Consider the following 27,897-nt stretch of genomic DNA (forward strand, 5'->3'; position numbering starts at 1 on the left):
GAGGAGTCTTTGATGATGAAGCGCAGACAAAGTGAGCTCCATATTGAGTCCAGATTTATGTATGTTTATGTAGGGTTTTACAAGTGTGTAATTGCTCTAAAATAACAAAATAATCTGGTTTTCAAAGCTTATTTTAGGCCCCGGGGGGCCTTGATGTACATAGGTGGTCACCATCATCGTTTCTCCAGCAGTTTCTCCAAACAGACAAACCAGAGCGTGCTTTCACCTGGTCTGCATGTGTTACAGTCGTGCCACGACGGAGCATTAGGGCCAAACTTGTCGTGATCTTTGCAGAATAAAGTGGTAATTGTTATTCACGCTAAAAATCTCAGATGATCAGATGCAAACCTGCGTCAAGATGAGTTACATTTTGATTGGGGATTAAAAAATAAACAAATATTTTTTAGCTCATTAGCGCCACATTATATGTATGTATAATTTTGGAATGCTTTGAAGATATATATATCTATATAGGTCTATATATGAATGCAATTACATGTGTATATATATATGTACATATATATATATATATATATATATATATATAAACATGTGTATATATGTGTATGTTTATACATAGGTACATTTTATTTATTTATTGACTTATTTATTTTGATAACAATATGTTACATTTTGGGGGTAGGATTAAATAAGTCTATACTTCTTCCTACTCACTTTCGAACTTGTCTGTTTCTGTTACTGTTGGTTGTATATATTCTTGCTGTTTGTTTGAATAAATACATTTCAATTCAATTCAATTCAGTTATATTTAGCAAAAGATTGTGCAAGAGTTGTTTGGAAGACAGTATCACAGAATAATATAATACTACTACTACTACTACTAATAATAATACATTAGATAATGATTAAAAAAAAGAATCATAATATTACAACTTTATTCTCAAAAGATGAAACAACATTTCTCTTCAGTACAAACTTGAACTTTTACTGTGTGTATTTAGAAAGTGGAGATTCCGCTTACCTACCTGGTTGCGCGTTTTGTGCGATTTCTGCAGCCACACCCTCCACTGGTCGTACAGTTTGATTGACATGCCGCTGCAGCCGTACGCGTGCTTCCGGACCCAGCCGAAGAACTGCTTGAGCTCCCGCCGCAGGGTGGAGTTCTGCTCGCTGGGCTTCGAGTCGCAGGAGCCGCTCTGCAAACGCTCTGGGAGCCGAGAGAGAGAGATAAAGAAAAGGGTTATAGTGAGGACAAGTGCTAGTGAAAAACTGAATAAATCTTTATAATCTTTGTAAAACAGCACGTCTCAGAAATGGATTGTCGATCACATTTAGTTCACATATTTGTCAGCCTTATATAGTGGCAAACATGCCTGAAGACTTGTTTTATTAACCAAACACCTCTTAAGATAATAAAATGTCAAAACGGTGAGAAACGTTTCTTTGTGGATTTTCATTTAAAAAAAAGGGAAATTAATTTTTTCCTATTATCAGGGACGAAATTGCTTTTCAACACTCACATATTGACAGATCTGAGAGAACTCATCTGCTTGTGTAGCTTGGAGGAATCTCAGTGTAAGCTTTTATGAAGATTAATGTTGTTTAATTTCCCACAAAACAATTATGTACAGTGGACGGTGGAGATGTTTTCTCACTTTAACGTCTCAAACAGTGGAGGTGATGTAGTGCCTGTGGAAACCCGGCTACTGAAAGTCATAAGACTGCCATGATCAGCTCTTTATGGCAAACAACAGAGCTCCGATAACAACTTCCTCCCTCTGGAGAGTAAATACCACATAACCTATGTAACTCATTATCTCCTCCTGCTGCTCACAAACCTGCTTCCACTCAGGCTTTATAGGTCCTGTGTGTGCCTCTAACAGACAACCAGCTTTTTAACTTGATCAATCTTTGAAGCCAACAACAAAAATCTATCAGAGGTCCCCCTGGCTCTCTCTGCAGTTCCTTCTCATCCTCTACTGGGAGATCTATATCAAGGTATGTGATGTTTGCTCTCGACTGCGTCACATGCGGTTTACATCTGCTTGTCCAGGATGTTGAATCAGGGATAGGGGACATTGTTATCCTGACTTAAATTGGCAGATAAAGGTGGATTTTTTTGAGAACTGGGGGAAAAAATGGTCAAGATTTGTGGGCATCGCAGACATTTGGGTCACATTTAAAGGCAGTTTAAAATGTGAGACAGCAAAGGGAAGGAAAGACTATGATTATACATTTAAACATTTGGTGAACTGTGTCTGGGCTGTCTACAAAGTAAAGCCTGTTTTATGTAGTATTGTTCTAAACACGTTGCTATTTTTATCATTGTACAGCCATGTTTTAGTGTGTACCAGTGCTCGGAGTTGAGGCTGCAGTCGGGTGACTCCAGTCACTCCAGATGCCGGCCTTCCTCGAACCATAGATGCCCACTGGGTTGCACCTAACCTGGACAAAATAGACTGTTCCAGGTTGGAGACCTGCCAGCCGACATGAGGTCTGGTTCCCAACATCGTCCACCACCTGCATGAGACGCACACAAAACGGCACAGAGTCAAAATACACCACAAAAAAATGGAAAAAGGGATCTGCTGCAACTTTTTATCCCCGTAAATCATCACACTTTGGATAAAAGTGGCTTCACTGCAGTATCTCAGTATGTGTGTGTGATTGAATTAGTTACCTCTTTAGGATCTCATGGAGACCAAAACCTGGTCCTAATGAGTCAGAACCTCATTTCGTAGGAACTGGTTAAACGTAGGGCTAATTTTGAACTGTGGTTAGTTTAAAGTTAGGGTTAGACATTGTTTAGACTGTCCAAATGAATCAAAGAATGCAGTGTCCTGTTTATACGTGTGCAGCTTTGAGTGCGTTTCAGTATCTCTGTGTTTGTCCTACCTTCCATTCAGTGCTGTCCTCCAGCCTGTAGCGGATCTGATACTTGGCCTGAAACAGGATGTCCTTGAGCTCGGGGGGGCTCGCCCAGCGGACTGTCAGCTGGTCTTCCAGGTCCCCGACGCGACTGACCTGGACGTTGGCAGGAGGGTCTGTGGTCACTGGACGCACGAGGACAAGTGTTAGAAGGTTAGATTCCAGCAGATGTACAGATGTATGCAGAGAGACCTCTGTCTAAACCATAATCAGGAAACTGTCTCTAAAAGATTATTACAGAAAAAAAACTAGTGCCTCTGAAAAAAAACCCATTACAAAGTGACTGTAAGCATTTAGTGCATTGAGGGTCGAATACACATTTTAATGAAACTGCATTATTGAGAGTAGGAGTTCAGTATCTTGAACGAAAGAAAAAGTTGATTTCCCCCCAAAATACTTACAAAAATAAAACAAATACTAAAGCTTTGTGTAAAACTTTGAATCCCCCTAAAAGATTATATCCCCTAAATCTAGCTTTTTAACTTTGTGTAGGTGATAGGTCCTGAATCCTGACTCAAACTGTGTGTATATTAGGGGTGTTGAAAATTAATCGTTTGTTCGATGCATCGGGATGCGTATATGGACGATTATGCATTGATGCAAGGGACACACCATAATCCAGGGGTCTCAAACTGGCGGCCCGGGGGCCACATGCGGCCCCCCACTTAATATGATGTTATAATGAAAACATGGCCCATGATCAGCGTCTTTTAAACAGTGTGTAGCTGAGGCACAGCTGCCAGCAAGGTGACAGAATATGTTTGCTAGCAATGTTTTTATAACAGTAATAATAAGACATTTGGTCATAATTATCCCATTATTAAATGTGTCATATACAACATTCAGTTACATATATAAATACACTTGTTAGGGCCCGAGCCACGAATGGCCGTGGCTGAAACGGCTGCTGGTACGAATTTTAATTACAGTTGTCCACACTATTCTTAATGTAATTTAAAATAAATGTCTGTTTTTGATAATAATACATTCATTTTGCATCATAAATAGTATTATTAAGTATACATGTGATATCATGATGCAATATTGTGAACAGTTGGCTTTTTTCCCACAGGCCGGCCCCCTCTTGACCACAATAGATGCGCATTGGCCTCCAGGTCATTTGAGTTTGAGACCCCTGCCATAATCGATTTTAACCTACTATCGTAACTTGATGATTTTCGGTCCTGCACTGTTTCAAACCACTCTCTGTTCTCTATTGTCTACTCTTTCCCGCGCTTCATAGTAATTACGGTAAATGCGTCTCATCTGACTGACGTCACCTCATTCGTTGTGCGACATAGCTCAGGAAAAGGTGATTAAAAATGCAATGCCTGTACACATTTTGCATTTTTTAGACACTTACTTTATGGCACGAACTGGACAAGACACACGCGGTGTGTAAAGTGTTTCACACAAAAATAAAAAAAATACCTCGGCCACCGCGTTGCATTCTGGGACGTGGCGGCCATGTTGATGGCGTCGCGAATGTAAACAAACAACAAGTGAACGAGGAGAAGAAACAGAGTTGGGAGAAAGATGTCAAACCCCGTTAAGCTAGGTTTATAGTCGCCGTATGTGCCGGGCGCGCGCCAAAGACGACGTCATATCCTGTTTTCACCCGGAGAGGCCAACGTCAACGTTAGCGGCTGCCAAAGGGACAGCAGACCAAGCTGCTAACTCTGCCACCCAACTCAGAGAAAGCGAAGAGAGTAACCAATCTGTGGCAGCTTTCATAGCCAAGGATCTACGGCCTTATTCTGTTGTTGAGAACACAAGGTTTCGTCACCTGTTGAAGACACTGGCTCCCGTGACGCAGCAGCTTCACATATTTATTCACACGTCAACAGGTATGGCTTATCTCAGTTGTTTCTGTTTACAATTTATGGTAACAATGTGTCGTATATGTCACTAACTACACAACTACATAAGCATGTTCTTTGGGCGTTTGTGATGTTTGCGCTTTTCCAGAGCACATAAAATAAAAAGGGGGTTTATATATATATATATGTATATATATATATATATATATATATATATATATATATATATATATATATATACACACATATATATATATACATATATATATGTATATACATATGTATACATATGTATATACATTTGTATATATATATGTATATATACACATATATGTATATATATAAGAGTCTATTACATAGTATTTTCTTTTATCTATCTATATTTTTGTTATTTCTTGTAGAGAGGCTCCTAAAGTGTTTTCATTTTTATATATTAATAAAAAAACTTTGTTGGTTTTGATGAGTCTTTCTTTCGTCTCTGTACTCTGTGGAGAAATAAAACTGAACCCACTACATTCAAGTGTGCAAACAAATTAAGTGCTTTGAAGGAGAGACAAAGATCGAGGTGAAGATAAAAGAAGGGAGACAAAGGAAGGAACTAGTCTTGTAAAAGTGTTTTCTGTTTGTTACTTTTAGCCGATGTGCAAGCTGATGTACTTTATTTCTTCGACTACATTAAACTTGAGGTAGAGCAGAAAAGCCAAGTCGTAACAAATATTCTAAAAGTTTATTATGTGTATTGAGGCAGATCATCAGACTCAGGTTATTGGTTTGTCAGTGTGTACTGAGGATGGATGGAGGGAGAGAAGATGCTCAGTCACAAAATCAACACTGAGTTATAAATGAACATCACAAACATTCACTTTCATTGAGAAACCATCGAGAAAATCACCTGAAAGGCAACCGTTGTATTTTTTGAAAAACTCTTTCCAACGAAAACAAACTTGAAGAGTCACAGCCTGAACCTATAACGCAGTTAAGCATCGAGCTGGAGAGAGTCCACCATAAAAATAAATCCCCTCTCCCTGGAGATGTGTGGTAGCCATATGCAGGAGATCTGCAGGCAGGGAGGAGAGGAGAGGGAAGGGAAGACGAGGGACGTATACAAAAGAAAAAGGGAAATAGTTCTGTTGATTAACCTCCAAGAGTTAAAGCTGTAATGCGCAACTTTTAAATACAAACAAATGTCCGCTGGATTCAAACCATTGTCAGATGACGAGAGCATGGACACCCGACCCTACAGGACCAAAACAAAAATCCAGAAATAATTGTGGGGCTCGGGCTGGGATTAGTGACGTCAACTGACATGGTTATTTAAAATTCTTTTAGGGAAACAAAGAGTAAAATTTGCGTTTTTGCTATTGCTTTATTGAAAATATGGTGTAAATATTCAATAAATAGATGTGTAACGATTAAAATTAAGTGATAATAAGTAGAACCTGATGTGTTTGTACTTGTGTTTCTGTTTAGAATGCAACACACACAGGTTATTAAAGCCATCCATGCGATTCTTTCCCCCCCACAACTCATAATAAACCGTCACGGTTGCATTATGTAAATAGTTATCTGTGGTTACAGTTCAACAAGAGTTAATGAAGAGGAACTGATTGCTGTTATTGATGTGTCTTTAATTTTGTTATTCTTCCTCCAGGACACAACAACAACTTTTGTTATTTTATTTTGACGACGACAACAGTCAGTGATTGTGGACAGCAAACACACACACACTTTTCTTCTCTTCCTGCTTTCCCTTCACCATAATCACTCTAGATCTTGTGTCGCCCCGGCGACATTCCCGCACTGCGTAAAACAAGTTATTTGCTTTATGTCGAGCAACTTTACTCTAGTAAAGAGAGTTTGAAAAGACAAAGAGGCCCTCGCGAAAACTTTTAGAAACAGTTTGACAGCCTCTGCACTGCTGCTGTATACACACAAATTCTCCCTCAGTCAGGTCTAATAGCACTGCTTGACAGAGCTTGTTTGAAGGATGTAGCATGAAAAAGATTATGCACTGCACTACACTATCAGTCTTACTCACCTACATCCAGGATGTCCAGGGTGGTGATGTCAGAGGACGTCGAGCCCAGCTGATTGGTCGCTTCAACCCAGATCTCATACGGGGTGAAGAGGGCGAGGTTGCGGGGGATGTAGCAGGAGTAACGCTGCTTACCCGTGCTGTAATTTTCACACTCCTTCTCTCTGCCGTACCACCTGAACCAAAGCAAACAGAATAACTATATAGATGACAACATAACTGAATCACAGTATGTGTCTCTGCTATTTTTAATGTCCACAAGTAAAAGCAACAGTCTGCAGCCGCTGAGTGTAACTGTACGTGTGTCACACACTCTCCCTGAGTGATCACCTGTGAGCTGCAGCAGGTCTGGGACGCTCACCTCAGTTTGTACTTGAGCGAGTATTTCGTTCGGATGTGGGTTTCACCGCGGCTGCCCGGGCTCCACTTGCAGCTCAAGTCCTTGGCGTTGCGAGACCAACACGATAAATTGAATGGTTTTTCTGGAGGCGCTGGTGGGGGAAAAAGAACGACGGGAGATTGTAAAACAGCAACAGAAGATAATTTGAATACAACTTTGAATCGTAGCACAGAATGATGTTGATTGCGAGAGAGAGTGAAAAACAGCAAGAAGCTACATTTTCAAGTCAAAACTGAAGCTGAACCATGTGGGGAAAACATTTTAATTGGCATTTTTATGATGTAGCGATTTGATTTGTGATTTTTCAGTCAAGCTTCATTTGTTCATTTAAAACAAATGGTGGTGCATCACCACACAACAGCAATAAAACATTAACATGTGTGTGTGTATATATATATATATATATATATATTTATTTATTTATATAAACCACCTCCATCATGTATGAGTCCATTTACACTTACATGGACAATAAAGCAATCAAAACTACAATAAAATGAATGTGGATTAGTCATAAAACGCCACACACAAACAGATAAGATAAAACGGAGTATACTGTGCAGTGGTTGTGCGTCTTTTCCCGCACACTCTTATAATATGCACATTTTGACTTGGGAGGAATTTTAAGATCAAGATGCCAAACACATGATTTGTGAGCTCACCCTTTGACCTACAGTTAATCCGTCAGTCAAGGTGAACATTTGAGCCAGATTTGAGAGGATTCTTCTTTAAATACAAATATTCACAGGTTAGTTAGGTCACAGTGACCTTGAGTCAAGGTCCTCGACTCATCCACGAGTTCCATCAGTAGCCGCTGGTTGAGTAAAAACGAATAACGAGTAAGAAAGATGATTAAACGCTGAAACATGATTTATAGCAAGCTCTCTTCATCAGGGCTTAGTGATTTATCCTTTTCAAATCAAAACAGCAATTTAAAACAATGCAATTAGCAAAATCGCCAATTTTCTATTGTTGTTATATTATGCCACTTTGAAAAATGTAATTACATGTTAAAGCAGTTCAGATCTTCAAGCTCTCATCCTTGCATTTGGGTACAGTATTTAATTAATACTGTATTTAATATTTTGATGATGTCTTGTTTTCTATAACACAGCATAAACTTACCAGAAGCATGACATTAATTAAATGATATTGCAGTTTAAATTGCTCACATCACTGTGTTGGCTACCTGTCTTTCAGAATTGATTTTAAAGTTCCTTTATCATTTTAAAGCCTGAAATAATTTAGCACCTAATACATCAGTGACCGCCTCTCTTTATATGTCCAAACAGAAATCCTCAGATCCTTGCGTTTAAAAAATTCCTAAAGTGTCTCACAAGAGATTTTTTTATGGTCTCAAACTGTGGAAAACCCTCTCTTTCGAGCATCCTTGTCATTTTTATTGTTATAATACAAGGACCTGATTTGATTGTCATTTTATTTTATCTAATCATACTAACTCCAGCCGTTCACAACTGTCTGCACTGTTAAAAAGAAAAAGGAAAAACACAAAGCCTCCACTTACTGCCCACGTAGAGACAAGAACCACCCAGGACGTGTCCATCTGCTGCGTGACACACCAGGTTGTCTCCGGACTTCTGCCGAGAGCCGTTCAGGTTGTGAAGGGTGACACTCAGGGTGTTGGAGGACGCCACGCTGTAGGAGCTGCTGGACAGACGCAGGCCGTTCAGCGTCCAGTACAGCGTGCCGGCGTGGACGCCGAGCTCTGGACTCAGCGAGCACGTGATCGTCAGGCTGGAGCCGATACGCAGGACTGGATCCTGAGGGGAGACCACTGCCACGTCTGAGGGATGGACACACAAAGACAAACAGGTTGGATATTTTTCTTCACATGATCAGTTAGAGATAATTTAGATACTTCTGTTCAACAATTGTAACAGTAAATGATATTGAACTTTAAATGATAGCAAATAACAACAAAAAAAAAGGATTTCAAAATCATTAGCACTCCTGTGCAGACCGAGGGAAATATTAAATAATAAGGCCTTGCAAAAACTACATACTGATACTTATTATTATTATTATTGTTATTATTGTTATTATTGTTGTTATTATTATTATTAATAATAATAATAATAATAATAATAATAATAATAATAATAAAAATAATATTTTATCCTAAAGCGCTGTATGCTTCATTAATAAGACTGGTCATTATTAATAACAATACAACTCCATTGTTTATAAATTCCCATATTTTCAAAACAGATTGTTTAGTTTATTATAAAATAAAGCAAATATTTATTACAGCCAATAGTAAGCATTTAGTAGCTTTTCCAGGCTAAGATGTGTGTCTATTTTTGCTATTTTTGATGCATCCAAGTCCATGTGGATTTTAAATTAACTTGCTGAATTTGTAATTGTTTGTTTTAATCTATGCATTTGTTTGCATTTGTGTGACTTAATAAAGTACTGCTGCTAAAATAGTGTCTTTTTATTTTATCCATCCTATTGCATCCCCTAAGAGTAGTGGTTTCCTCCCCTTTAATTTCTTAGTGTTTGTGTTTTATTCTTATTTTTATGCTGATAGTTTTTGTTGTTGACAACAAATCAAAATCTTTAAAAGAATCAGGTGATTATTCAATGGCTTTATGTGAATCCATAGACACCTTCCTATCTCAGTGTATTTTCACACTCCACACACTATTTCCACAACTATATAATCTAATCCACATTAATCCACAACAATAACTCCCCTCCAACACTCACTGGATCTGTTTCTCTCGCTCTCCTTCTCCTTCTCCTTCCATCCAACAATAATAACTGCAGCCAGAAATCATTTTATACACCAAACTCTGGAATACTCAAACTACCTTTATTCTGTAATGTAACATCTTAGTTAAATTGAAAACATTAGTTGCTTTGTGAGTTGTTTTTTTTGCATGCTGTGTCGATGTCCATGCTGTAGATATATCTTTCTATCACTCATTTTCTTTTCTTTACATGATTACAACACATAATTTAAACAATGTATTTAAATGTTTCTTCAGATAAATCTAATTTGTATTTTTAGCTGTGTATTTCCTCTGTTATATACTCAGCTAAATCTCCTCATGTTACATTAATGTCTCCTCTTTCAAACTACACCTTTGATTGAAGAATTTAACACATTTCTGGCAGATCTTTAGATGAAATACTAACAACAACAAAAACAACAAAGTAACAAAATACTAAGTAGTCGAGCAGCAGCAGCAATAACAGTGCACCACCTCAGTACATATTTATGACCCTGTAATGAAATGGATTTATGGAGCCTCAGAAAGGTCACCCTGGATTGTCCGTAAAAAACCTTGAATGCTTTTCCATCCTGCGACCCTTCTTAGGTTTAAAGTTTACCTGTGTGATTGATGTGCATGACAAAAACTGTGTGTGTGTGTGTGTGTGTGTGTGTGTCGCTGAGGTTCTTGTGCAGAGATATACGGGTCAGTGTGGAGACGGTCATTAACTTTGCTGCTGCTGCTACTGTCTTTTCTGTTTTATCCTCACTGGATTTAGTGACATGTGATATTGTGATTGTGGTAAAAGTGGAAAAGTAGAATTTGATCGTGGAAGAATGTTCCACATCACTAAAGCTGTGTAAAACCTTCAAGTTTACTTCATGAAAATACCATCTCTTATTTGAGGGTTTTATTATGAGATCATTATCATATTTAAGAAATATCTTATTTAACTTATATATCTTATGATTATTTCAAATCATTATAAAAACACAACTTCCAGGACTCAAGGTGTGAAATTGACAGTTCAAATCATTTTAATGCTTCTGTGGTGCAATGTTTTTTAACATGATTTTGATCTTCTGCTTATTTTTTAATTATCTGTTTATGTTATAATTTGATCCTAACCTGATCCTATGGGTCATTCATTCTTCCATTTACTGCACTATTTCTTCACATACATTTGTACACTTATTTTATGTTGAATTCTTTTTTTTTTTAAGTAAAAAAGCATCTTGATTCTATTCTGTTTTAATTGATGTGTCCTTTAAAGCACTTTATAACTGTGTTTTGAATATAGACAAAGTTAGTCAATATGTTATTTGTCAGTTTCTGTTATTTCACCGAGGAATTTATGTGAATAAAATACAGATGCATCACCAGCATCAACACTTTGTTCCAAACATTAATATAAATAAATGTAGTTTACATGAAGCAGCTCTACTTGCTCAGTGTCACGATGATAAATCTCTGCCGTTCAGATTATCGCTCTTACATTTCCCTTCATGCAGCAGAGCTGATGGATGTTGAGTGAGTGACAGATTATCTTGTCAGCTTCCTCCTCATCATCAATATGTCAAATAAGCATCTTTCTCTCTATAATTAGTCACCATTAGTATTGATGAATACGCTCACATTAAAATGCACCTGGATTCATTTCAGAGGGACATTTGATGATGTTTTCATCAGTTATGTAGACACTTAATATTTTCAAATTATATATATATATATATATATATATATATATATATAAAAAAAGCACAACTGACTTTATTAATTAACACAATTTTTCTCCTTTTACATTCATTGTAATTTATCTGAGTAAAAAAAACGTGTTCAAATCTATTTTATCATGTGATTTTAAGTTAATATTGCTTCTATGACAGAGGATTGTTGATGCTGGATCAACCATGACAGCTTTGTATGGTTCGTTAATTATAATAATTGTTGTGGGTGAGCTGAAGACACCTGGGGAAGGAGAAATGACTCATCTGGTTTTGATTAAGTTAAAGAAGTGATTAAAAGCAGTGAGCCCTGCTCACAGTTGGACACGCGCTCTGCACCTCCTGAGGTGAACCACAGCAGATCTGTCAAAGTTTGGTACTTACGCGTCGAGGAGAAGAGCACATGTGGAACAAGGAGGAGCAGGAACATGAAGGAGAACATGACTCTTTCTGCTGCTTTTCCTTCTCTCACTGTCCACAGACGCGCCGTGGAGACACGGGAGTAAAGTTTAGGAGGAGGAGGAGGAACCGCAGCGGCTGATCGCAGGAAAAAAGAGTGACTCCTGAGTGAAATCAGTGGCAGTGGAGAGAGAAAGCACCAGGTTCGGTTCCTTTAAACTCCATTGTGACACCGCTCCGCTTCACGCTGCTCCACCTCCTCTGTTTGCGCACAGTCCCAAGTCATTATTGCGCTTCAGTCTGCCCCCTCCCACACACACACACACACACACACACACACACACACACACACACACACACACACACACACACACACATTATTGTATTACACACAGGTATGCGTGTAATACAATAAGCAACGTGCAGCCTTTAAAGGTCCAGTGTGTAATATTTACAAGGTTTTAATAATAAGATATGAATTATCCATAAGTGTCGAGTATCTTCACCAGAAAATGACTTTGACAGAAGCTGAAGTCACTTTTTATAATATTACTTAAGTAAAAGTCTTAAAGTATATGACATTAACTGTACTTAAGTATCTAAAGTAATTTTCTGATATACATTACTTAAATACTTAAGTTTTAAAAGACTTTCAACTGGAAGGTTGTGGGTTCAATTCCTGACTCTGCTAGTCTGTGTGTCCTTGAGCAAGACATGTAACCCCATGTTGTAGCGTGTGAATGGGTATGAAAGAAGGCAAAACTATGATGTAAAGCAACTCATCAAGACTAGAAAAGCTCTATATAAATACACTGTAAAAAAGTTGAGAAAACTCAAAATTTCAAGGCAACTTGATGCAATAATTTTTTGAGTTTATAGCCTAACAAATAACTGCAGGTTTTTTTTTAAAAGTTCCATCAGCTAATATTATTTTGTTAGACAAACTTTTAAGTTAGAGTTGTGCAAATTAAAAATTCTATTTTCAAATAGTTTGCCTAACTAATCTTGCTCAGATAATGTAAAAAAAAAATTTGAATTTTGAGTTGGCACAACTCTTTGTGTTGTCTAACAAAAAATAATAGTAGTTGGTGGAACTTTTTTTAAAAACTCGCAAACTTTTGTTGGGCTGTAAACTCAAAAATTGATGGCAGCAAGTTGCCTTGAAATTTTGAGTTTTCTTTTTACAGTGTATACAGATCTTATACACTGTAAATAAAGGAAAAGTTGAGAAAACTCAAAATTTCAAGGCAACTTATAGCAATTAATTTTTGAGTGTACAGCCCAACAAAAGACTTCCATAACCTAATTTTATCAACTAATTTTGAGTTGTGCCAACTCAAAATTCAAAATTGTATTTTTTTTAATAATTTTTTTTACATTATCTAAATTACAAGTTGTCTAACACAATAATATTAGTTGATGGAACTTTAAAAAAAAGATATTTTGTTGGGCTGTAAATTCAAACTTGATTTCAAAAATGTAATTTTATACTTTATTATCTACTATTGTTATCTGAACAAGATTAGTTAGCCAAACTGTTTGAAAACATAATTTTGAGTTGGCACAACTTGGGCTGTAAACTCAAAAATTTATTGACCTTGAAATTTTGAGTTTTCTCAACTTTTTCTTTTTGCAGTGTAATACCAACTCTTCTTCTTCTGATTTTATTTGGTATTAAGTAACAAAGATAGTGAGAGGGAATGTAGTGGAGTAAAAGTAAAAGTTGCTAGAAATACAAATGACAAAGTAAAGTACATATATGTGAATTTTGTACTTAAGTACACTAACAGTAAAGTATTTGCACTTACACTTTGTCCAGGACCTCACACAATCTGCTTCCCTTGTCCCACATATTGAGACAATGTCCTGCATTTTAATCGGTTATAATCTAGACTGATCCTTTTCTAAAAGTAAATGTATACATCCGAATTACTGTAAAAAAACTGATGTCAATCAACCTGTCAAACGCACGGCGCCGTCTCCCTCTTGTTGTGGGAGAAGTTGGAGTTAGTCGCACAATTATGTTTTTAGAGTATTGAAAAGGTTTTGGGGGAAAAATGATGGAAACTATACAGCAAACAAAGAACAGGGAAACTAACCACAACATGGGTGAAGCAGCTGAAAGACATTTTCAGACTATTTTTTTCCCTGATATACATTTTTTTGAAGTCCAGTTTGAGGAGAGACGGACGTACAGATCAACAAACTGTGGAAGAACTTACAAAAAAGCTGCACTTATAGTTACAGATACTTAATTAGTTATTTATTTCTATGTTAAACGGCCAAAAGTGTGGGGAAATAAATAACCCTTGACTGGTTCAATAGACATTCTATCATCAACATTTTGCACTACCTGTCAGCAGCGGTAACAGGCGTCACACATTGTCCCACATAGAAAGTCTCCTTGTCCTCATTTTCTTTGTTGGGATCTGATCATTCTACTTAGATCACATGTCTGAAAAGGAGTGGGCTGAAGTAAAATACTTGTATTGTATCACCACTTCTCCAAACCTCAACCAATATGAATCTTTACTTTTACTGACAGCAAAGGTAATAAACCAAAGACCAAATAAGACGTACAGTAAATACACAGTAAACACCCAGTTATAGTTATAGCTATACACCTATACACAACAAGACATCAATGTACCACATGGTTCTATAAGGCTACACATTGTTGTTGTCTCCATATCTTTGATAAAACTGATAAACCACATAAATGCAGCATCTTCATCAACACCTGATACTGTGACAGTGGTTGTGCTGATGGTCCTCACGTTAATGTAGGGTTAGAAATAGGTTAAGGATAATGTACAACTTCAAAACACAAAGCTTTGTTTTGCTGCAGTTGTCATCAAAGCTTTGTTTTGTTATATGTTGAACCATGTTTTCCTGTTCCTGTTCCTGTTAGTGATATTCAGAATCCGTACACTTTGTCAGTTTACAACCTATTACTTAGTGTCTAGGTAGTGTTTGGAATAAAACTTCGTAAAGACACTTGCGTTGTCTTCCAGAGGGGAAATCGTTGAGTTGCCTGTAAAAAATCTGGACAGGTAAAGTTAGATTAAGGGTTAGGATTAGGCAGTTAGATGTGATAGTATGTGTAGTGTAATAGTAGATATTACGACTATGAGTGTCCACACAAAGAATGATGTCCTTACGTGTGTGTTCTTTTATTTTATTTACCTCTTTGGGACATTGTCTGGTCTCAGCACTGGAACTGTCAGGACAGGTAGTCCTCATTTAGACCAAAACTTGGTCTTAATGAGGTAGAACCTTATTTCTGAGGAACTGGTTAAGTTTGGGAGCAAAGATTTGAATTGTGTTATGGTTAGGCAGCATTAACTGGTAAGGTATAGTGTTTAGACTGTCCACTTTACATGCAGTCAATGTGCAGTCAAAAACCTGTCTCTGTGTGAGTAGACCTCGCGTTTGTGACCTCTTTGGCACCTTTTCTATATAAAAATGACATTTAAGGACCCAGGAGTCCTTATAGGGACCAAAGCCCAGGACCAGAACTTCATTTCTGGGTTATTGATTAAGGCTAGAGGTAAGAAGTGAATGATGGCGAAGAGTTTTGGTTTGTGCAAATAAATGGAAGTCAATACGTCATTGCAGTGTCCTCCCAAGAATAGCTGCAAACGCTTGTGTGTGAGTGTGTGCGCTTGTGTTTGTTGCCTCATTAGGACCATAAGAACTGATTAGGCTGTGCAAATGAACTGAAGTCGATTCAAAGTAAATAAGGAGGAAGGTGTGTGTGTGTGTGTGTGCTGGGGGTGGGGTGTGTTGGGGGGTGACGATGATGACGGCTGTGACGCCATGAGCAGATGAGAGCAGCGGAGCAGACAGGACCGCGGCTCGAGGCAGCAACAGCAGCAGCATCATCATCATCATCATAATCCGCACCTCCACCACCTCTACCACCAGCCACAAAGGGACTGACTCTCCGCTCCTCCTCCTCCTCTCCTTCTCTCCTCTTCTCTCCCGGGTTTCAGATGCTCCGGCTCGGCGGCAGGATGTGCGCTTTCTCGGCCCTGCTCTCGGTGCTCCTCGCTGGTCTCGCGGCGGCGGCGGCGACGGCGTCGTCGTCCTCGGATCTGTTTGACAACCAGCTGGGCGACATCAGCTACTGCAAGAAGCAATGTCAGCTCACCGTCAAAAACAAGAGCCCCGCTAAAGTAAGTTGCTCCTCGTGTGCACTGTAGGCTGCTGCTGCTGCTGCTGCTGCTGCCTCTGCAGCAGAAGGCGCATTATCATCAGCTGTGAGCGCAGAGCTGCGCACAGACAGGAGCGTCTGCAATAATAAGGCAGACTCTGAGTCAGCGTGGATAAAGCAGCCACTTTAATATAGAAATGTTCGACTCAAGATAAAGGCTTTGAAGCATTTAGATATGTGCGTAATGGCAGGTGCGATCCTCCTCCTCGATGCCTCAGCTCGTTCTCAATTAGGCCGAACATTTTGATGCAGCTCTCTCCCCCCTCTCCCTCTCTCTCTTGCTCCTCAAAGACTCATCCAAGAAGTGTTCTGCATTCACGCTCACCAACTGCGCCAAATGTGTTTCAACCTTTACGCGCTTTCAAGATTCGAATGCAGACGCATTTAAGCAGAATGCGAGTGTTGATGAGTGAGAATGAGTGAGTGAGGCCGCTGTGAAACAACGACGCTTTATTGACAGTTTTGCTCAGCATCCTCCTCCTCCTCCTCCTCCTCCTCCGCAGCAGCAGCAGGGCGTTGGATGATGGCTTTGAATTTGTTGTAAATGTCGTTTATGTTTAGCCACTTCATCCTCCTCACCACCTTCCTCCTCCTCCTCCTCCTCTGTTGCTACCTTCAGGTGTGGTTCAGACATCCTGCAGGGCAGCAGTAGCAGAGCTGCCACACAGTCACCTGGGTTAGGTTTATTACAGCTGCACATATGTCGAATATGCACTTTTATATGATGCATTGTTGTGGTTTGAGATTGTAAAAAAAAAAAACACCTCTGTTGCCTTGGAACAAGCGCAGTGAAGATTATGTCAGGGCACTGTGCTTTAAAAAAAAAAACATTCGTGGTCAGGGGAATCTCTTTGTCTCTCTTGTTCTCAGAGAGGTCAACAGGGGGCGCTGTTTCCTCAATTTGCATGAGCAGAAGGCACATTGTGCGCATCCCCCTCCCTCGCCTCAACACCTCATTCCTCTGTTTTTAAACAGCGGGCTTATTATCACAGGTTTCCCTTAACCATGACTGAAGTCTTCTGCTCAAAGTGTTTATGACAGGCCGCAGTGAAACAGCTGCACCGTGTCATTAACAGATGCCATGTCCAATCACTGTCACATCTCCTATCAAGGTTATCTGGAGTTTATCCAGGAATGCAGGAGGCATCTCTAATTTTGCACCCCCATCATCATCACATCATCATCGTCATCATCATCACCATCATCTCTCTCTGTGTTTGGTTTGTAGGACTCCATAATGAACGCCTGTCACCGTGGATGTCGCCTCTACTCCATCTGCCAGTTCGTCAATGGCAACGCGGGCCTCAACACCAGCAGGGAGGAGTGTCAGGGAGGTGAGTCAGTGCAGGCGTCCTGTGGTGGCTTTGACTGTTGGGATGAGTTTGATAGTTTTTGGTTGGAGGTTGGAGCTGCAGCTGCTGGGACTTCAATTAATATAGTATTTGAATAAATCATAGAGCGTATAATAGTTTTTATGTGTAAATGAGATGATTTCTCACTTTCAGTCAACATTTTCCTGAGGAGTTTCTACCATGATTCTAAGGCCCAGCATGCACTGGGTGTTGACACTGAGATTGACAGCAGGGCCGAACAATTAATCGAAATTAAAGCTTTCAAAATCGCAGGTTGAGCAATATCTCTTCATGCCAAAATGTGTGTCAAATGACCCATTTTCTTATATAATTCCATATAAGACTTGTACAGATCTTATTCTACAGACTGACGTTTTGTTTCTCACAGATCTGCACAAATATCACACAGTAATCATTTGAATTGTGTTATTCAAATAAAAAATGAGAATAATTATGTAAAAATTCCCTCTGATATGGTGAATCATAACGCAATCGCAATGTCAGTCAAAAATAATTGCAATTAATATTTTTTCAAAACCATTCATCCCAACTGTCCAGGGTGTACCCCACTTATCGCCCTATGTCAGCTGAGATAGGCACAGCACCCCCCAAGACCCTCCAGTGGAGGTTAAAGCAGTAGTTAATGATGGATGGATCATTCAGCCCTAATTGATGGCTAGTTTTTCCCCATAGGTGCAGGGTATGGTTCCTTTAAATTATTATGGCTGCCTAAAAATTAAATGTGAGGCTTCAAAACAGCTGTTGTCACTGTGGTACTAATGAATGACATGACTATATCCTTTAATAAAATAAAAAGTTTACATTAACTAAGTGTGGTGTGCACCTTCACTTTAATGGAGACTGTGATTTCCTCTTGTGGTGCGGTCTGTTCATGATCAAAATGCTTGGCACCACAGGTCTTCTCCCTCAGACCTCGGTGGATATTGTCTGAGTGTTTGAGGCTGCTGGCCCTGTTTGAACTGCTGCATTGGAAATCAATGACGTGATTTGCTGCCCAGACAGCAGATGCCGTCTTAACCCCCCCCTCAGTTTCAGTAACAGCAGTGTGGATTGAATCATCGCCACAGGGGCCGACAGATACGTCCTGCTAGCATCTTTATTTGTCTTCCCAGATAAACACCTTCTTCTCTTCTTCTGCCCAGCTCAATGTGGTGCTCCGTGATCACCCTCATAGTGTGTAATTGGTCTTTTTCTCACATCCGTCTGTACTCTAAACTCCCTCTCCTCTGCTGCTTTTTTCGTTTTTTTTTTTCTTCTTTTATCTTTGCAGCCTGCCAGGAGGCGTACGTTAAGCTCCTGGAGCAGGAGGCCTGCAGCACAGGCTGTGCCAGCCAACCCTCTGAACCTGAGATCAAGAGAAGGAAGGTGAGAAAGACCTCATACACGTAAACACACACACATTTTGAAACTTTCTGATGACTAGTATCACTACTAAGTATACATATGCAGTCAAATACTGAAGGACGCACACACATAAAGACAGTCCTGCTCTCTGCTCTGCAGCTGAAGGCCATGACTCTCCGCCCAAAGACCCCCTCTGTGATGGAGGCCGTGTCCAGTTGGTGCAACGACATCGTCAGCTCCGCTCAGAGCCTCATCTCCTCCACCTGGACGTTCTACCTGCAGGCTGATGACGGCAAGGTTGTGGTTTTCCAGGTACGCCCAGATTAAGTGTCTGTGTATGTAGTAAGGCAAAACAGATTCATCTCAAATCTGTTGGAGGCTAAAATGTTCAAAGCTCTGTCATTTGTTTCTCAAACACACGTTATGGAAACACGTGTTATGAGGAAAAATACCCAGGATGTTTGAACCCAGGTGAACCAGGCAAGGTTATTATAAACGAAATAATGAAAACTAAAATTCAAAAAACATTTTCGTGAACTGAAATTATAACTGTAACTGAGTTTATAAAACTAACTAAAATTACTTATCATCACCTTTTTGAATCTTGCACCTGGCAAATACTCCATATTACAAAAAAAACGAACACTAAAACTAATAAAAACTAAACTAAAACTTAGCATTGACAAAAAGTAAAATCTAATAAAAACTAGCAAACCCGCTCATTAAAACAAACTAATTTTAAAAACAAAAAATCTAAACTAAAACTAATGAAAAATCCCAAACTATTGTAACCTTGGAACCAGGTCTGACGTCATGAATGTGCTGGACTCTAGATGCATCTGAAACAACATAGTGCAGTTCAGTGATAATGTTACAGTGGTCACTATATGATCTATTTTACTTTTCTCCCTTAATCTTTCAATTGATCAGAAATGATAATATATAAAATATATGCTGCTGCTCCAAGTTGGCTGGAAGATGAATGTGCAACTTAGCACTGTGTCGGAAAATGACGAGAGGGAGGTATATCGTACCTGCCTGTCTTAATACACACATACACAGCTGAAGAAGAGATGAAAAACTGTAAGTTATAGAATAAGTCGTGGAAAAATGTCAATAAAAGTGCCACCAAAAACGACTTCCAGGAGTTCTATTCTGCATTTGGCAAAATGCCCAAATCCCCGTACCTTAAGCTTTTTAAATTTGATTCGGTTAAGTGTTTTTGTGCAGGAGCAGCAGCATCATATTGTTTTTAAAAATGTTGCTCTGGAGGGTGAACTGCCAAAAATAGCAGCAGCTTAGTGATGTCTGGGAAACACGGCTCAGAAATACGGCTGCAATGACAGCTCACAGATATATGGAGGAAAGTGAGACCTCTTCCAAAAAGACATTTACAGAACAATTTACACTTTTCTACAATTCTTATATTTGTGTTGCATCAGTGAGAATGAATTTAAAATGTAAAATATGGCCTTTTTGAATCATCTTGTATCATCATGATAAAGCACTTTTCTGCTAAATCAAAAAAAAAAAACAGAGATCAAGTGTATTGATTATTGGTTGAGCTTCCTGTCCAGAGTGTGAAACATATCTCGTGCTATGCGACGCCACAGATCGTGATTTTCTGCCCAATCATCTCAGTTCAGAACACTGCAAATATGTTGTTAATTGTTTATAAATGTCCCTCTATATGCTGTCACTGCCCTCAGCTCCATGCATATTTGATAAGCAGCAGGGCGTCTCTCTCTCTCTGTGTTGAACCTGCCTCAGGACACAAACACACTGCATGATTTAACACAGAGTGGACTGTGCCAACACATGAAGTCACTTCTGAAGGAATAACTCACGCATGACTGGCCCTCACCTGCAGTGGGAAGGTCCTGTTTAATGAGTTTGTTTGCAGGATATCCCTGAAATTACGACAGTGATACCTATACATTAAAGCTATAATAAGATTTGCTAACCAACTAACCAACCATGTCCTTTCAATTTCAAATGCTGGCCACAAACCTGCATCTCTGTCACTGGGGTTTTCCCCCATTTGAATTATATGACTTTGATGGCAAGTTTAGCTGTGTAATTAAAGGCCTCAGTTGGAAATGACAGTGTGTCAGAACTCTAACCCAAACAGAAGGTCCTCTGTTAAACAAACACTGAAATGTACATAAGATAGTTTGGTACACACTGGTTTGTGTGTGTGTTTGTGTGTGCGTCCACCCTCTATGGTACATTATACAGACATGCAGCAGCCGGAGTACATTAAATGATCAACATTACTTTCAGACTTGGTGATGGATGTTTGCTCTTTACGGCGGTGACATGCAGTTCTGAGGCAATCGAGAGGAAGTCGAGCGCCACAGTGCTGTGAGAAGACCATCAGGCCTGTGTTTAGTGGGCAACTGGCAAACCGCCATCATCTCCATGCTAAGAGGGTTGAAAGAGCGGGGGGGGGGAGTCAGGCTAAGTTGAGGGACAGCAGAGAGGAAAACAAGCCAGCATTACCTACAATCCAAATTATGTGGATATGGACAGTGAGCTGATTGTCTATTCTACACATACATGTTATACATCTCATGTCACCTCCTTTAAAGGTCCCATATTATACCCCATTTCTCCAAGTTAAACTAGTTCCCTGGTGTCCTAATGAACATGTCTGTGACATGCTTTGGTCAAGTAAAACGAAACTTAAAGGACAGGAAATGACATCAGCCACAGAGGCTACTGGGAGCTAACAGCAGTTAGCAAATTTTGGAAAAGTGATCATTTGCAGGCTCTAGCAGGCACATTGCCGTCATGTACAGTATAACAATAACATGTATCCACTGGACAGATAAATCCTCTGAGGCTGGAAGTTTGTGTAGAACTCTGTGCTGCACTGTGGAGCCAAGAATAGAACTTTTCGCAGACTTCGCGGACATCCGGTTTTCGGATACCATTGCCCTCGCCAGCACTCTCGTGTGTTTTACGGACAAAGTCGAGCTCAGTGAGACAACAATTTAGCCTCAATTTAGCATCTTGTCACAATAGGTGCGGAAGTCAACATTGCGTGTTTTATCTCTGAGGAGGACCACAAAAACATGAGTGAGTCATCTTTTTTTCACACTTTGCCGATGCTGATAGGACCTCCAGAGTCCCAAATATAAGGATTAAAATAATGATGATGATTTTGCATAATATGGGACCTTTAAATATACCTGAATAACCTTGTCTTTGAGATTTCCATATTCACCTGTCTCGTCGCTATATGTGCCTCCCACTTTTTAGGGGACCTAAATTGTGTCGATGTCCCAATATTTATCGGCCTGACTGTAAATACATAAATAGATAAATGTATCATAAACATTATGTTTGCACTCAAAAATAATATATCAGTATAAATTGTGTCATTATTAAACAACAAAATAATGTAAAATCCATTAATCAAACTAAAATCACCAACCCCAGCTGGAATCACAGAGAAAATCAAAGATTGTGATGATTATGTATTCCCTTATATTTTTATATACAGTATATATTTCTCAAACAGACCAAAACATTTTGGTTTCCGTACATGATTACATTTATTTCTTGGTACATGCATGTATGTAAGAAGCATTTAACATGATCAAAGTAAAAAACAGCGTATCTGGCGAAATGGGGGCATCCTGAATGCTGAATGGTTTAAGTGCAGACCGACATAGTTCCCTGGTTTGACTCCAGAGCTTTTTGCCGCCTGTCTCACTGCATTTCCTGTTCCTTCTTCACTGTGTCGTTGAAGATTAAGGAAAAATGCTCACAGCCGGTCTTTTCCAATGCTGCGTTTTCATTAATTTATCTACCCACTGGGCTCTTTTAAAAATAGTCAAATACTATAAAGGGAGAATCTATCTGGTTGTGTCCACCACTCCTCTGTCTCTTTATGGCTGAGACGTTTCTGAACTCTCTCAAACCCTTCTTTCATTCTCTCGGAGTCTCTGTAAACCAGAGCACCTCTTGCACTCCCTCCCATAATGCATGACAGATGCACATCCAGCTCGGCTCATTCTGATGGTTAGATCTCTTTAGTCTGCGACCAATGAGAACCGTCTCTCACATCTTACCTACCCTCGCCTCTCCCCAGACGCTAAACTGGTAAAGAAAACACATCTGGTTTTGATGCACTCTGTCAGAAAACATCGCTTGCTATGGGCTAATAAACCTGGCTGTGAAGAAGAGAAACTGTCTCACAGGCAGGCAGACGCTTTGTGTTCCTCCACATGAGTGATCGAGATCATTTAGCAGAGAACACATCGATCCTTTTCTTTTTATAAACAAAGAACAATTGAAAGAAACTTTTGCTGCTGCTGCATTAGAATGTTAGACACAGCAAAAGCTTTCAAAGTGTATTGATCTGGTTAAGTGTTTGGGTCGATGAATACTGTGAGGTTGACACAGCATCCAGAGGGATATACTGTACTTTTCTATGTTTGTGTGTGCGTGTGTGTGTGTGTGTGTGTGTGTGTGTGCGCGCGCGCATTTGCTGAGGCCAGCAATAGTATTGTTACAACCAACTACAGCTGCTGTTGTAGTGGAGGGAGGGTCCAAAATCCTCTTTTAATGAGTTCTCCAGGGGAGCCGAAAACACTGCACACATACTGTTTGAAACAAAACTGTATATATGTATGTGTATGTGTGTGTGTGAGTGTGTGTGTTGGGTGTGTTTCTCCAAACAGATTTAGGTGTTTGAGAAGCACATTGAGAGACAAACAGACATTTGGAACGGAACAGACTACACAAATGAAGTCCAGTCATTACTTACATCATATCATCAGCTCCGAACGGAATGAAAACATGTGTGTGAGCTTCTTGTTACAACTTTATTTGTCGGTTTGTGCTGAAAATTCTTTTTGCATCCCTGGGAAGCTCATTTAAGGATAAGAGGACAGAAACAGTACATCCATGTAAGACATATAGGACATAAAGGACATTAACAGGAAAACATGAGACATAGCCACAAATGACAGTATCAAGCATGATGGAAGACAAAGCATACATACAGTATATTACAAGAAAAAGGCTACAGAAATACATCTTAATGTTGCTGGTTTAACAAAAGGATTGATTGATGTATAAAAGACTATCTAAGTCTGTTGTGGTTAAAAGAAGGAACGCCTGTTTGAGGGCAACAGCTGATGTTCTCTGTATAGAACATGTGAGATGTCAGTGGACATGTACCTTGTGTTCACAATATGATTGTAGAGACCTATTTTTTACCAAGGTTTGTGATAAAAATGTAGAGAACAAATTGTATTGCCCCTTTTATCGGTAAGAAACTCCACCGAGTTTGTCAGCACGACTGCGCAAATGTCACGCAGAAAGTTTTGAGCCAAGGACAAAAGCAGCAGATCCGGATAAAGATTTTCCTTCTTCTCTTTGCTTCCTGGCCAACTGTTTGTAGTTGGAGCTCCTCTGTGTTTTGACCTTGACGTGTTGTGTATGTGGTGTAACTGCTGCCATGATGGCTCAGCGCATGTTTCCTGTTGTTCCCCTCTCCTCAGAGCCAGCCGGAGGTGGAGTACTCTCTGCCGGAGCTGCAGGCTCCTCGATCCAACGTGGAGGATAAACCTTGGCCTCAGGTCCACTCCCACACCCAAAGACCTCACGGTGAGTATATTTACACACTGTAGGGTTACACTGTGTGTGTGTGTGTGTGTTGCAATGTCTTATTTCCTTTAATTCATGTGTTGTGTTGTGCAGGTGTGAGGGGACATGGAGAGAAGGGAGCATCTAAAGCAGGAGGTAAAGGGAAACACGCTGTGCAGCACACAGACGACTCCACAGCTGAGCACGACTTCCTTGGCTGCATGTCAAGGTGAGCTGAGACTCTGGTTTTTGGTTTAAGTGTTACTGGTTTATGAAGAAAACTGAATAGTTCAGGACCAAAGTACTACTAAGACGTCTGCTTTCTGAGACATCATGGCTCATAGATGGCACAATAAAAATGTTTCTTGTCCGATATTGATATTGCAGACTTGTACAGTAATTTTAGACCTTTTAAAACACATTTCAGGCTATTTCAAAGACATAATTCTGTGTTACAAATATTATTCTCCCATGAAGTTAGTTAGTAACTTACTTAGTTGAAATGCTGTTACTGATTTTTATTTACATTTTTACAGTCTGCATAGTAAAGCCTGCAATACACAGTCTAGGGTTTTTGGATTTTTGGCCACTATCAGATGATACTGATACTACAATACAATACTGAGTATTGTTTGGCCTCATCCCTATTTATTATACAGATATCATTATGTATTGTGGAACATGTATACACATTTGTCTTGAATTAAATCATATATTTTGTGCGTACAATATATGATTAATTTCTTCTTTCAATTCAGTTAAATGTCAACATGGAGACAAACCTTTAAAGACTTTAAACCCACCTATTTGGTCTTTATTTGACTGTAACATGGCTGTGAAGTGAAGGAAAATATACAGTCAAGGATTTAAAGGTAGTTGTAGTTGAAAAACGCTACTCTGTGTTCTGGATTCACTGAAAGTGCATATAATGTGATTTAAGCTGAACCAACGTTTTTGTCCTCCAGACGCTCAGGTCTTCCGCGGTGGATTCTCGCGGCCTGTCTCTTCCTGTCCATCATGGTCATGCTCTGGCTCAGCTGTGCCAGCCTCGTCACTGCACCTGAGCAGCACATTAAGACACAGGTGTGACACACAATTAACACACGTACATAGATCTATACAACAGAAGCACAACGTTTTAACTGCAAATTTAAGGGATACTGAAGGTTCCAGAGTCGCACAGTCTGAGGTCTGTCCACTTCCATCCATGTTTTTTTGCAGTCTGTAATTTGAGTCACATGTTGTGTTAAAGCCTGATAATGTAGCTTGTATTGATTGTGGTAACATTGTTAAAATCTTATATTACTACCAGGGTGCGGCAAAGGGCTTTGGTGTATTGTAGTGCAATGTAGCTGTTTTTAGTGTGTGTGTGTTGCTACTGTATATTCTTATCAATGTAGAAAAAATCCTAATTTTTATACTTGTGTTGACAGAAATTATGAAGACACTCAAGCAGTTCATGCTGCAATGTACTCACTCAAGACTATTTGTCATGTTCACCTTGGTGTTTATGACCTTAAATTGTCTAATGCAGTTGATGCTGATGTTGATGTCGATGGCTGACATTAGTATTCCCCTCTGTCGTGAACATGAGTTTGATGATGGGTGCATTTATTCACTGACAACGAAATTGAACTCAGGTGCAGAGTTGTGCAGTTGTGGCTCATGACTTGGAATACTCGAGCATTCATTTTCTTCAGAGGTTTATGACCAGACCACCCACATTGAGGCTACATCCACACTACTTCATTTTTAATGTGTAAAAGTGATTTAAAATTCCACATACATCTGTTGTCCACATTATCTCTGCGTTTTACAGCCCCCTAAAAAATGGAAACAATTGAAAACGCTGCTGGCTCCATTATGATTTTAATAAATTGGAGGGCAGCGTTTTAGTCTGGATGAAACTGAAACAAAGCCGCACATTTGTTTCCTGAATGGTTCATATCGGCTACAACTCAGCTATGAGCTGTTAAAGGAATACTTGGTTTCAAATTGCCCTTTTTGCTGCTCTCATAATAGAAATCCTTGCTCTGACTTTTCACCGTTTGTTTGATGTACATTCTAAAGCAAACACTCAGTTTCCTGATTCCCTGCAGTGGCACGTACATGAGTACATGACCAGTACAGACGCAGATTACTTCTGATACAGAGCCGAAACGCAAATCATTTTTGTTTGGATGCAGCCTGAATGTCAATGAGTGAACCCTCCAGGTCACTGAAAGCTGTATATAGAGTATAGACCTACTGTATATAACTCATACTATAACTTCAGTGTTTTAGTGACAGCAGCTTTAAATCTAGAGTGTTACAGCCCACATGTCCCGCATGTTCCATCCACCTTGTCCTTGTCTTTGTGTCTTCGCAGCTGAGCATCAACGGAGACAAAGAGTTTCTGGACAACGCGCACAAAGTCAACCCGTACCACCTGACTCCTGTGATCGCCGTCGCCGTGAAAGAATCAGAGGAGAGCGAGGAGGCGGGGCCGCTTCCAGTGAAAGTTGACCTCAACAAAACATGTGTTTAGAAAAGAAACAATGGGGAAAGCTGCTGTCTTGTTGGCCCAGGGTAATAACCATGTCTAGAAATCTGTGGCCCATCTGCGGAATTTTTAACAATGTATTTTTAAGAGCATGGCACCCTCCTGTCTTTTGAAGTTATCTAAGCTTTTGTCGATCATCAGACAGGTTTTTCACTTAGCTACGCTTGTCATTACACTTCCTTGTACAGTCCAAATATGTCCATCCTAAAGTTATCCTTAGTGATCGGCCTGCAGCTGCTCACTAACTGATAAAACCGTACTCTTGTCTTGGAGACGAGCAGAGAGGATGGATTACTGCTGAGAGCTTTCTTACCATCAAGAGGAGACAAACACTTAAGTTTAATTTCAGATTGAATTTTCCTCATTCTCACAGGGAGTTTGGACAAATGAATAGCTTTTTAAGAGCAAAGCAAAATGAGCGAAGTGCAGTGTGAGGGTGAGGAGATGAAGAGGATTCACAGCTCTGGTATTGCCACTGTCCTTAAACAGACCTTTTTTCCCACCTTATTTTTCTTTATGTGTGTGTGTGTGTGTCCATGTGTATCTATAAACAGCACACGTTTATTTGTGAGAACTTGAAAAAGGATATCGGTTAAAACTCGGCGATCAGTCTGAGACGCGTTTATTTATTTTCTCTATTTATTCAGAATCGTTGACGTGAGCTCATTTGTTGACGAGTGATTCTGAAGTGCCATGTACTACAGCTCTGTCATCACACTAATGTACAAATACACTGAAACTCAGAGTGGACACAGAGAGATTGCACCTATCGCTGTATTATTATATGACTATAATTAGCATCACAACGCTCATATA

At 39.5% G+C, this 27,897-nt stretch overlaps 2 protein-coding genes across 2 annotated transcripts; one reads left to right on the forward strand and one right to left on the reverse strand.

Annotated features, from left to right (window-relative positions):
* Positions 1-926: 926 nt before the first annotated feature.
* Positions 927-12,048, reverse strand: crlf1b (cytokine receptor-like factor 1b; the record flags this gene model as incomplete). Its single annotated transcript, XM_083888215.1, has 7 exons — positions 927-1,168; positions 2,313-2,481; positions 2,857-3,014; positions 6,748-6,920; positions 7,106-7,235; positions 8,670-8,948; positions 11,991-12,048. 7 exons carry the CDS (start codon positions 12,046-12,048, stop codon positions 927-929), a joined length of 1,209 nt encoding a protein of 402 aa, XP_083744341.1.
* Positions 12,049-15,806: 3,758 nt separating this feature from the next.
* tmem59l (transmembrane protein 59-like) lies at positions 15,807-27,066 on the forward strand (the record flags this gene model as incomplete). Its single annotated transcript, XM_083887431.1, is given in 11 exon segments — positions 15,807-15,831; positions 15,834-15,859; positions 15,861-15,911; positions 15,914-16,183; positions 17,450-17,555; positions 18,865-18,959; positions 19,098-19,250; positions 24,455-24,560; positions 24,654-24,768; positions 25,505-25,622; positions 26,908-27,066. Coding segments are annotated over 11 exon segments (1,206 nt in total). The 5' UTR covers positions 15,807-15,824.
* Positions 27,067-27,897: the final 831 nt, after the last annotated feature.

This window comes from Microchirus variegatus, assembly GCF_963457635.1.
Source record: "Microchirus variegatus genome assembly, chromosome: 4".
In the NCBI taxonomy this organism is placed as follows: Eukaryota; Metazoa; Chordata; class Actinopteri; order Pleuronectiformes; family Soleidae; genus Microchirus; species Microchirus variegatus.